General features: G+C 36.8%; 1 protein-coding gene across 3 annotated transcripts in view; it reads right to left on the minus strand.

Moving 5' to 3' along the window:
• The window catches only part of MYO3A (myosin IIIA), a 114,645-nt gene that overhangs the window by 77,685 nt on the left and 23,860 nt on the right, over window positions 1-13,100 (minus strand). For all 3 annotated transcript variants that reach the window (XM_053996341.1, XM_053996349.1, XM_053996357.1), the window contains exons 4-5: window positions 5,728-5,832; window positions 4,860-4,959 (exon numbers count right to left, since the gene is read on the minus strand). In XM_053996341.1, the coding sequence (XP_053852316.1) occupies window positions 4,860-4,959; window positions 5,728-5,832 (205 nt within the window). The remainder of the gene's footprint in view (window positions 1-4,859; window positions 4,960-5,727; window positions 5,833-13,100) is intronic.

Below are 13,100 nucleotides of genomic sequence, written 5' to 3' on the forward strand. Positions count from 1 at the left end.
GTGACCATAGGTGTTTCACATAACTTTTAGTGGAAAAATGGTTCTTTCCTCCATGGCTTCTGAGACATCAGCAACTTGTCTAGTTTGCTGACAGAGAGTTGTGTTCTCTAGGATCCTCTAGGAAAAAATATAAGCATGAAAAGCTCTTGCTTTTGAGCTCCCAGAAGCACTGAAATGGCAGGGGATTCCAGAAATAATTTCAAATCTTTCAAAATGAAATGTCACTCAGACTTTTTCAGACCAAAGTTAAAGTAATAACAACAACAATAATAATATAGCTAAACTTCTCCCATTTTGAAACTGCACATTATAGAACTGTGCCTGAGATTGACATTAATACATGAAAGACCCTGTGCAGCATCCTGATTTCAAGAAAAGAAACTGAATTGAGAGGGACCATTCAAAGAAGCAAGTATTTGTCAGCAGAAGCAGATGTTACACCTTTAGTATCCCATGAAATTGGTTGCACATTATAAGATGCAGATGAATGTATGAATTTTTACTACAGATGAGGTGTGCTATTTCTTCAAGTGACTCCAGGCCAGTTTTTTAACTGATGAAAAGAGATCAGACGCTGATAAATATTTAGGCAGCAAAGGTTGCAGATAAATTTGTCACATGATTTTCAAAAAGTATGTCATTAAATTAGTTTCTTTAAATTTCATTACATTAATTTCTTGCACCTTTAGAGGTTAAAATTTCATTTGAAATCTGTCTTTTTAACATCAATCCGCTGTGTGCAACCAAAGTTCTGAAATAGATGTAAAATACTTTCTCCACAGAACAGTAATAAGAAACTGTGAATATAATTAGGAATTTTTATCAAAAAATAATTTAATCCACTCCTTACTTGCCTCCAGTTCTTTTTATACAACAGATTACATAGCAGTCACTCTTTAAAGTGCTACAAGGAATTTAATGTAAATGTATATTTTCCTATCAAATCTCTATCTTATACTGAAAACATAGCAGCTACACTTGAATATAATGCAACTATATGATTTGGTAGAGGGTATTCCTTGCTTGAAGCCTAATTGCTGCAATTCTCAGGCAGAACATCAAAGCTTTTCTATCAGAACAGCTTAGGAGCTAACTCCCACACATGTTCAGGCAGTGAAACTGCCTTCACTCAGCCTTCTTCTCTTACAAAGAAAATATGGACTATTAATGTATTTAGAAGTTTAATGACTTTACAGACTGAATCTGTGATCAGTGGACATTCTCACAGTAGATCCCCTTGGCTGTTACTCATTTTCTGTAAAAAATAAAAATTATTTTGTTTCTCTCTGCTGATCTAAATTATCATACTGGATGGATGCAAGGCCAGAGGACCCATCCCTAGTAACAGTATTTCAAAATTTTTGTGGCTTGGACAGTTTGAACTAAAACTTTATCTGACAACTCCTGGATAAGCAATTAAGCTCCAGAAGCATTGTTGTAGGATGTTACAGAATCATAGAATTGCCTGGGTTACAAGGGACCTTAAAGATAATCTAGTTCAAACTCATCTGCCATGGCAGGGACATTGTTCACTAGACCAGGTTTCTCAGAGGCCCATCCAACCTGGCTCTGAACACTTCCAGGGATGCGGCATCCACAACTTCTCTGGGCAAACTGCTCTAGTGCCCCACCACCCTCACTGCAAAGATTTTTTTTTTCTAATATCTAATCTAAAGTTACTCTTTTTCAGTTTGAAGCCATTCCCCATTGCCCTGTCCCTACATGTTCTTGTAAATAGTTTCTCTCCAACTTTCTTCTAGGCTTCCTTTAGGTTGAATGTATGTAACCTTTAGGTTGAATGTATGTAAAAATTCATACATTCATTTGACTTGATTTAATCATTAATCTATATTGGGATTGGGTGTTTCTTAGATACGAGAATGTTACAGGGGTGATTAAACAATATGACAGCAGAATTTTAAGGGAAAGCAAAAATTTCACTCTTCAAAGCAATCTGAGTGAGGCGTGGCTGTGGGGCTGCGGTATTTTTCCAAAGTCTGTCTCTTTAACTATCAGTACCTCTAGAAAGGCAAACTGTTCAGAGAGTTAGCCTGGATTTTGGAAGAGCTTTTCCCTACAGTTTCTGTGTCACCTCCAGCAACTCAGTCTCTCAAAGTTTCAGATACCCAGCTGTTAACTGGGAATTAAAGTAATTTACTTCTCCATAAGGGTGTTGTGATGGTTATCCATTACAAACTGTGCAGTGCTCAAAAACTATGGTCCCAGCATACATAAATATCTATGATACAATGACCACAAAGCAATGTGTATAAATTGTGTCACAAAATGAAACTTCTGAAAAGTTTGTACAGCTGTGCAAGAAAGGACTCACCATGGCAGAACACTATACACTGAGTACAAAAAGTACAAAAGCAATGAAGGAAAAAACAAGCCATTTTCAAACATGACTTAATTCACTAGAAGGTAACTGTTTTTTCACATATGACTTTTAAAATGTTCTTAAATGTACTTTTAAAAAAAGGACAAAAAAAGCTAAATGATTGCACAAAACACACAGACTAAGAATAGGTCTTTTTCTAGTTTTGTGTTCCATAAGGCACTTCACAAGCCCATGTTTCAGACACAGGGTTTATGTTTAGAAGGAAACCACCATAAATAGTATCAGGGGAGGACAGCAAAGGCTTCTTCAGGAACATCTCATCAGCATCCAGCATGCAGAAGGATGGTGCAGATAAAATTATCTTGGGAAAGGCTCACTTGGTCATGTGTGTTTGGTGGTTGAAGGAGTCCTTGGTTCCCTGCCTCTGTTCCCCTCTCCACACAGAAAAGTTGTGTGCGTGCTAGAAAGGGTGATGTGATTATTTGGGTTGGGATTTCTTGTGTTTGTTTGCCCCATGTAATAACTGGGTCAGCCTAAACCAAAAATTTTGCTTCCTCTGAGGATTTACTGGGTGAAAAAGACACTATACCTCCATGTCTATCTTACTCTGTAGCCTGTCAATTTTATAGACTTGTATAATAAAAGATGGCTGAGTTTAAGTCCCTGATCCAATAAATGTTTATGTACAACAGTCTGTAGCAACGCCAACATGAGAGATTTTCATCAACTCACATTCTTGGCTAAAAAATGATCTTGGAATCTGATTAATGTGGGATTAAATCCCCTTAAGTAGAAAGCACAAATCCCACAAATCCTAGCTGAATACCTTAAGCAGCAGCTTGAATGGTGAATGGTACATCTTCCATGATGATTTTATGAAGGCTATAAATTTATTCCATCTGAAACTACTCATTATTGTTTTCAGACTGTTTTTCTTCCTGGGGAGGTAGGGGAAAGCCAGGGAAAATATCAATCTACTCTGAAGTTAAAGTGCCATTTGTATATTCCTTTGAGAGGACAGACTGCAGCTATTACAGGCCCCTTTTGAGCCCACATAAATGTGTGTGCATGTATAAATTTTTTCTTTTGCATGTTCTAACCTGTATTTTGGCGTCACAATTTTCCCACAAGAATTGAAGATTATTTTTCAATTACAGCCTTATCAGGAGATTGCAGTAACTAGGGAATAAAGAATTCAGGTCCTCATCCCTACCGCTTTTAAGTTTTGATATCTGCATAAGTGATTTAATTTTCAGAAGCATTGATCCTCTAATTGCCTCCAGCACCTTAATTTTTTTTTCCACAACAAATTAAAAGCCTGTGTGCAAAAATACTGCTTTTTGCCTCACAATAAACTTCCAGACTATCAGAAAATACTAGTAAGTATATTGCAGATGATTTAGGAAATATAAAGATTTTTCAATGGAAGATTTTATCTGAGGAATATAAAAGAAATACATGTCATTTCAAAAGAATTACTAACCCTAACAGTTTGGGAATTTGTGTGTGAAGTCTTGAGAATTCCACAAATACAACCTACTGGCCGGAAGATACTATACTAAAGCGAGTTAAAATCCCAAGATTAGTTTAAACAAATGTTATATATCAGTTGAATCAGAATCATTAACAAAATAGGAGGGCAAAGGAAAAATGAAGATTTTCCATCTGCTGAATTAAATATATTTACAGTTGTCTGCTGTGCTGTGAAGTAGTGACCAATAAATTTACTGTTAACCTAAGAAGGCAGTGTTCTACCTGAACATAATATTTCATAACAACAAGCATTGGAAATTTTTATACCCCTCATATGAAACAAGAGTCAAACCTAACCTTTTAGGCAAATGACTGTGGTATTGCTGATAAATAACAGGTTACATCCACTTATTCATGTCTTTCCTCTTCCCTTTCGGTGGTGATACCAAAGATTGGAGCATGCAGGAATCCTTTTAGGCCTAACAGGCTTCAACTGATCCTTTTAATGCCAATTCTTAGATTGAGATTTGCCAAAATCTGTCTTCCCAGACTTTAGAAAGTGGGGATTACCTATATAATATTTCCCCCTCTACTGTCTTCAAATATCTCTTGTTTTATTTTAAATCAAATAAAGGAAGTATATGCATCTGAGGTGGAGCTCTCCCATTCTTCAAAATATCTATTAAGTTTTAAATGCTCTCATTTAAAATATGAAGCTTTTTACTATCAGCTCCTAATTTCACTGAACCAGTGTATGGTTCCTGGAGGAACTGAACACCAACCTTATTTTGCCTCCTTTCACTTACTCTGTGCCTCAAAGCATTTGGCACTTACCACCACAGTATTATAATTCCTGATTTTTAGCCATGCTATTGAAACAGGGTTACCAAAATTACTAAAGTCAAAAAAAGTAACATTGGTTATCCAAGTGATTTTCAACACAAACTTAACAAAAAATTAACCCAGTTAATATTTTCTGGCTTATTGACTCTATTTTCCATACTTCAGGTGCAAAACATTGTATATATAAGTAAACAAAACATACCAAAATCCACAAGCTTGACTCCTCCTTCAGTGGTCAAAAGGATATTATTTCCCTTAATATCACGGTGGATAGTTTTGTTTTCATGCAAGTGCTGAAGTCCCTGGAAGGCAAAATGTAAGCATGAACTTTTAACAACAGCTCTGTCCTCCATACTACATTTGTAGAAACAACAAGGTAGTGGAAAAGTATGGAAAATACTTGAAACCTTTTTTATCCAAAACCACAAGGATGTCATTCTTACTGCAAAATGACTTGCCACATGACAAGGAAAAATATTCTTTCATTGCCCCACTTTATGACAAATTGAAATTTTAAGATGATAGCAGAAAAATATCACTATAAACCTACATATAATACCTTTAGAGCATAAACTCAAAGAAAACTACTAAGACCTAAATTCCACCAGAGAAAGTAAAATTTCAGTTATGAGAAAATGATAAATCAAGACAGTTGACCCTAATGAGCAGAAACAAATTCTTGTAGCAGGGCTTGAATTTGCTAAATATGTGGATTATTTTACTATAAAAATACTTTGGATCCAGACATAGAAGCCTGAACAGTATTTTGATGGTATTTCTGCTATTTCTTAAAAGAAAAGCAATTTTGATGCTGAACTGTATTTACTAAGAAAATTGATCAATGGTCAGAAATCAATTTTCATTCTCTTAATAGTGAAATGAACAGATTAACTGCTATTTACCTTGCTTGCTTAAAAAGAACCGTCCTAATTACACATTGCCTTGATTTCATTAAACACTGCTATAATACAAGATAGTGAGCTGTGTTAGTGGGGACATGATCTTCATTCATTTAAAGAAAAAAGTATGAGCTGAATATTGACTGTCCTTTCATTGAAAGCCTATCTTACCATCAGAGCTTCACGTAAAATGTAAGCAATTATAAGTTCATTCATCCTTTCACCTCTCTTCAGAAATCCTTTCACGAGATCAGTCACAGAACCGCCATTGCACAGCTACAAAACATAAGGGGAATATAAAAAGGAATTAAGGAGTGTTGGAGTAGTCACCTGGTTTTCATTTTCAGTAATTTTTTGTATCTGTAGCCAAACAAGATTCTACTAAACTGACAAGCCACAAATTTGTCCTAAAGTCTACTATTTATACAAACAACATACACAACAATTTTTGTCAATTATTTTTCACTACTTTCTGCATTTAATTCTTCTTGTCCAAACACAAGTATAGTAGTGTATCTCTTTGTTTACCTATATCCATGATTGCTTTTCACAGAAACAGAAGTAGATTACAGTGCAATAAATTAGCTGTGAAGGCGTGTTTTGTGGGGCATACTAATTGCTTCTTATATTCATGTGGAACTCACCACCAATGCAAATTATTACAACATCAATTCTCAGGTACAAAAGCTATATACAGAAAAAAAATTATTTAAGGCATCAGAAGACAGGCAGCAGAGAAACTTCCCCAATGTGAAATCTACCAAAGGTAAAGCTGCCCTTTTTGCCAAGCAGCACTTAATTCCTAGCAGAGGGAGCTGTGATGCACAAGGCATGGGCATTGTGGAATATGATGAAAGCACTCTGGAAAGAAAGGTCTCCCACTGAAACAAGGTGTGCTGTGAGTGTAGGATTAATTATACCCCTTGTTGCATCAACCCTGTCAGCTCCTTGTTCCAGATGTAGAGCCACAGTCTGCTCTGGACAATCCTCTCCCACTCTCCAGAGAGAGCCCAGCCAGACTCCTGCAAACCCCAGACTCCTCCAAACTCCTTCACGTGGGAAGAAGAGACCTGGCCTTGCTCTATAGAAAGGATAGTGAGCACACATTACCAGTAGATTAGTTTAGACTGCAGTATTTCATATTTTCATTTTTATAATTTACAATTTTTTTGCCAGAAGAGGCAACAATGTAACTTTAGTGAGTACCTACTAGGCAAAGATGAAATAGGCACTTAAGCCCTTAAACTATCCATAACGCACCTGACAATACTCATTGATTGAAGAGCCATTTGTCTCTGTAAAGGAGTAGCTGCTTCCAATAAGACAGTAAAGTAAACTTTAATTCTTACACAGTATTATCATCCACTAGCTTTCCACATGAAACTAAATTTCCATGTAAGGTATTTTAACAATGCAGCCCAAAACAGCAATTCCTTTGCACTACATTTGAAGTATATTCAAATCAAGGGCATAATTTACTAGTAAAACCTTTCAACTGCAGAATTCTAGTCATCAGATTCTTTTGTATATGTATATTTTTCATCTGTTCTTCTATACCCCTACATTTTTTTCTGTACTGCAATTAATAAAAGACTTTCACCTTACAGTAAAAAACATTTTTTAGCCCTTTGTACCCAAACATAACAATAATTCTCTGACTACCTCTAAAATCCCTAGGCTACATTGAACTTTCACCACAGGAATGCCTACAGAAATACCATTCAATACATAACTCTTGTTGCAAGATGTGTCCCCCATCCGGGCAGCAATGGCTCCGGTCTGCCAGGGGCTGAGCCCTATGGCAACAGTCTTGGTACTCACTTAACCTCATCCTTACCTAAGTGGGACAATATGCATGCTTAAAGAGGGAAGAACTCATATGCTTAAATGATGGGATTAAATGCTTTACTGGATAAAGATCAGATTCCCAAGCAGGATTTCATTTACTGTCATTAGCCATGTTGGTCTGCCTTCTACACTGACTTTTCCAAGTTAGTTATTTTTTCACAATGACATTTTCTTTTCAGGATTTCTATAATTTTAACTTCGGCACATCACTGACATATTTAATCAAATCAAAAGGATTATGACAATTCTGGTTAATTTAAAACTCTTGAATTCAGAGCACTGAAACTGACAATTAACAAACTAATTGTGAAATACATTACACGTAAGATATTCTTCAAACTATTTTTCTTCATTATATTATATTTTGCTTCTTACAGATGGATCTTTTTTCTTTACAGAGCTGTATACTGGTTCAATGCAAAGAAAACCAATGCAGAAATGAATACATTCTTTTTTTAGGCAGAAGAAGGGAGAAACTACACCTCAAAAATCACCCTCTTTAATATTTAGGCAGTAAAGCCAATACTGAACCTATTTGCCTGGGTCAGCAATACTAATTTTCACTTTCTTTAACATGTTGCTCTAACAAATTTTTCTACTACTCTCATAACATATAAATGCTTATTATGAGATAAATATCTGCATTGTAAGATAAAAGTTACGTAAAATATCAGGTAATGTAAGATACTAAAACTGTGATTATTTTAGACCAAATGAAAACTGAACTTGGATATGTAAAAGGTCAGCTAAACAGGTCTTGAAATAAAGATCCCAGAAGTCAGCCCTACCACCATGGAAACCTTCCACAAACTCCCAAGGCAGGGTGGCTGCTTAGACAGAGTTCAGCTGAGGATGTTATAGACACAGGTTCTTGCACGCACTCAGGACAACTTTTCTTGTGTTACTTTCGCGTCAAAGAGCTGTACTTTCACTTACATCAGACAATAAATATTTTTCTGAGACCACCAGCATAGGAGGAAGAGGGGGAAAAAGGCTGGGTATTAGAATGCAAGCAGCTATAAGGAGGAAAAGGGATTATTGGAATACTGCCACAATTAGAAAAGGAGATTATGGCAGACACTGCATGTGTGTGCTCTACACTGTGTGGGAGGGAGGAGGAATGATGACGACAGCGATGACACAGGTTAGTATTAACTTTGTTCTATTTTTATCATCATGGGTAAAATTTTGTATCTGCCTTAATTTCCTATCTCTACTGTGCATTTTTTGGAGGTGAAGCTGCCACATGTCCCTAAAACCTGCACATAACTAAAGCTGAAATGGTGATTCTTTCTCCGGACTCTGGTTATCAAGCTGCATGTGTACTCACTCCAGAGGTATCATACATACCTCAAAAAGTTCCTCTCCTATCAAGTCTGGCTCTTCTGTTCTATCTCGAAACAAGAAGCTACAGAAAGTTACAATACTCCTCCCCAATACGATGCTGGACCATGCCTGCTTGAGATTTGAGTAGAAAGGAAATAAATTATCCTCGGGGATGTACCCTAAATCATTAAAAAAATCACATAACTTTGATTTATACAATCATTTAATGAGAGATTATGGGATAAACATTATTTAGCAGTACTGCTAGACAGAAATTTTCCTGGGGTGTTGTTAAATATTGCAGCTTATAATTATGATATCTGCTGCTTCTTAGTAGCATGCTCTCCACAGCATGTTGTAAAAACACTGTGTAGCCTCTTAGTAAAGCTTCTCAGTTCAAGTTAAGCCAACTGAAATACTTGGATGACAAGAAATCATGAAGGCAACAGAGAGAAATTTTTAAAAAGATCTTTCCAGTTTTCAGTGAAGCATCTAGAGAAGGGAGGTGCTGGTAGCTATTACTTTGTTGCAAATATTGTGAACTTACATGACCAAATAGCTGATCAGTCTGTGTCATTTGCTCTACAACATTTGGCAAAATCTCCTCAGAACAACTTGATGACAGGCACTATACGCAGAGAACAACAAATGCACAGAGATCTTGGGACAGCCATACAGCAGGAGCTACGTGTCTGTCTGAGCTCTGCCCCAGGGCTGCTCCCTACCCTGAAGGTCAAAGCAAATAACCTTTAACCTGTCATGAGACATGACCTCTTCTGGAAGGAGAAGACCATAACTATTTTTCTGTCCACGATAGAAACCCCCACACATTCACACACATTCTCTTGCATACACAGAAACATTTCTTGTGGTTTGTATCAGATGGAAGCCCCCATTTAGCTTTGAATATACTCAGCTTAAAGGGACAGACTCTTGGAATGTCCAGTCTGTGAGACACAGGAAGGGAAAATATTCATGATTGTCCCAGAGGGAAGTAACTTAGAAATGCCAGAACTTTGCACATAGGTAATTTTCATCAAATTAATATTAGTGACTTATTCTATTGTCCCCTTGTGATTTAGAGATATTTTCCTTACCAGCAGTTTTTTCACTGCCTGCATTGATAGAATGCAAATATTATGTGCAAAAAAAAAAAAAAAAAAAAAGAAAAAAAGCAACTAAAGGAGGGTAAATTGAAGCCTTGAGGCTACCTAAAATGGGGTGGAGAAGAAAAAGAAAGAATCTTGCTACTGTCACACAGCAAAGGATGAGAGGCAAAAACTCCCCACTGCAAGACAGGAGATTCCTACTGGACTTAAATGAAAAATTTTCCCACTCAGTTAAGCACTGGGAGCAATTACACAGTGAGTCTGTGTTATGTCCATCCTTGGAGATAGTCAAACTTGAATTGAAAAGACAAATCTGTAACATTTCAGTTAATAGTCTTTGAGCAACGGGTTGGACCAAATAACTTCCAAAGGTCCCCTCCATGCTGTACTTTTATATGATCCAGAATATATGAATTTTACAATATTCAGTTCCTAGTTTGGATTTTCAGACAGCAGAAAGAGTGGGAAAGAACAAAGGAAATCTTGCATACCTAAACCAATGGAAAGAAAAATTAAATAGAAAGCTTGATTAATATAAAAATCTGCCTTAAAGAGCTGTAACTCTGATGACCATGCATAGCTGTACCAAAAGAGGTGCTTAGGAATCTTCCACAGTGGTAGAGAAGGGCTCCTCCCTTATGATTTTCTGGCACTCAAAAAGGCAAAGACTCATACTGGGATGTCATGCAGTTCTCCACCCACCCATCTGCTACAACCATGTGCTACTGTAATTGAGCTATTAGTATGCTAAGCTATCTTCAGGAAAAAAAAATATAGAAAAGTATGATCCTAAACCCATGAAATGTCACTTAAAAGTGCCATCACATCACAGTCATGCAGATGTTCTTTTAAGGTCTTAGTCACTCTTCACCTGACCCAGTTACATATTTCTCCTCTTCAGCTCTTCTCGATTCTGATGCCCATTGAAGATTCAGTATCAGCTACCCTTTTAAGAAAATCATCAGTTGCACTTTTGCTAGGGCCATTAGAGCCTTTAATCATCCAACTGCTCCTGTCTTATGCATCTGTACTAAGCTGTCAGGTACTGTTTGCTTGCATCCTGCAGTTATCAAGGTGCTTTCATTGCACTTCAGTAGCTTGGATGCAAACAATGGGACAACTACAATTACTTCCTTCCCTATCTTTACAGGCTGCTCAGACATAAATGACTGGGCAGCACATCACATATGCACAATTTATGTCATGAATGAATTACAGTTCTGGAAAAAAGTCCAACCTTGCTATAATGTTATCACACAAAGGAATGCTAAAAGCATCACAGGCACTAATCTCTATTTTTTTCCCTGTTCTTAGAACAGATCAATAATCTGACCTGCTCTCCTAAGCAGCACTGCCAGTCTCTTAGGTGACTGCACCTTTCTTTCAAGACTGATTGCTGTAAGAACAGAAGATTCTTAGTTGTTGCTGGTTTGTCATCATAAAATTACAGAAGCAGATGAGTAAAAAGGATCTCAAGAAATCACTTAGTCCACCATATATGCAATGTGTAGAGACCTGTACTTTCAGATATGGCAGATATATGTCTAACTTGCTCCTAAAAATCTCCCATTGAGGAAGATTCCAATCTTTCTGAGTAGCCTGTTTCTGTGTTTCTCTAGCCCGATAGAGCATTTTTCCCACTATCCAACCTGAATCTTTTTTGCTTCCAACAAAACTGCATTTCTTTTGCTCTTCCTTTCAGCAGTATCTGATAATAAAATATCATTATTTCCTATTTCCATCTCTGTCTGACTACTGTCATGATACACCATTTTTCCTCTTTTTTAGGCTGCACAATGTTAATTGTTGTAACTTTTTGAAATTCTTCACATTTTCTCAACTTGGACTGCCTTCAATTTGCCACTGATGTTTGTCTCACATTTTGCCCCAAACTGCATACATAATTCCTTGGAAGTCTTGTCTTAGCTGAGGAAAGCTGAACAGAATATAATCATCTCCACTTTACAGAGAATCCCTTTCTGAAGAACCACAGTCTGGTCAGGTATGTCCCATTTCTTCTTCCTATGGATAGCAGTGTATTGCATGAGTCTCTCTTCTGTGATTCAAAAAAATTTCTCTGTTATTCACAACTGTGAATCTAATGCTATTCCCCAACGTGCCCGTAATTAAACAAGGTATCTACTTCAACTTTTTATATGGACTTTTTTTTATCACTCAAGTTATTACTGAACAGAAACAGACCAAAAGCAGATGCCCACTTGAGATTCTCCAAGCCTAAAAGTTAACTAAATCTTATTTTGTGAAAAAGAGGTAATTTGTTTTATTGTTTTGGTGAAATTTCTGTATTTCCACATTTTCCTCACAAGCATGCCACATGGGACCACATAAAATCCTTACAAAAGAAACAGTATCCTGTTGAAAGATTATATTGTACTAATATAATTTGGTCCAGTCCAAGTTGACCACTTATAATGTTACTGGGTTCTGCATATTCTACACTGGTTTCTATTAATTTGTTCTGGAACTGTTGTGGGTATCAAAGTTAAGAAGGTTGGTCTGTATTTCCCTAGGACATTATTTTTCCTCACTTTGTAAAGACATATATTAAGTATTCCTGTATCTCATTTCTCCAGTAACATTTTCTTTACCACTCTCCACATTAGACCCCCTTAACATGTCTTTAAATGCTTTAGTGAGCATTTTTGTTTCTCCTATTTGAAGGCACTCTTAAATTGCATTCTTACTAGTCTATTACTGTGCTTCTATTTTTCTCTGCACCAGCTAATTTGTTATTGTGTTTTTAATGTGTTTAAAGAACTGCCAGCTACCCTGGTACTTTCCTGCATTTTTACATTATTTTTCGTAAATTCAGGTACCCACCAGCTCCTGAAGCCAGCTAATGCATACTCTCCCTAAGCCCATTATCTTTACCCTGCTGCCATCTTTATCATCCTTTCTTTTCTAAGGTGAATGAAAACAACTATTTTGGGGCCTTTTCCACTCAAATTTCCTTCCACCTCTTTTCAAAAGAGATCTTCTCTATTAGAACAGAACAGAATCTACCTCGTACAGCCATTTCCAGAGCCACTTTCTTTGCCTTCTCGCTCCAAACAAGAACTGCATGGGCTGTCCATCATACAGTTCAGCTGTGACCAGTAACTCTTACTCTCTGCCTACAGTGTGACATGTTTTCATAATTATTACTGCCAAAGAGCACATTCCACTGACAGCACTTAACACCTACCACCCATACTTGAAGGTTCTTCTGAAAACTTACAGGGAACTAAATCAGTTTCTTCA

This window comes from Vidua macroura, chromosome 1 (assembly GCF_024509145.1).
Source record: "Vidua macroura isolate BioBank_ID:100142 chromosome 1, ASM2450914v1, whole genome shotgun sequence".
NCBI lineage: Eukaryota > Metazoa > Chordata > Aves > Passeriformes > Viduidae > Vidua > Vidua macroura.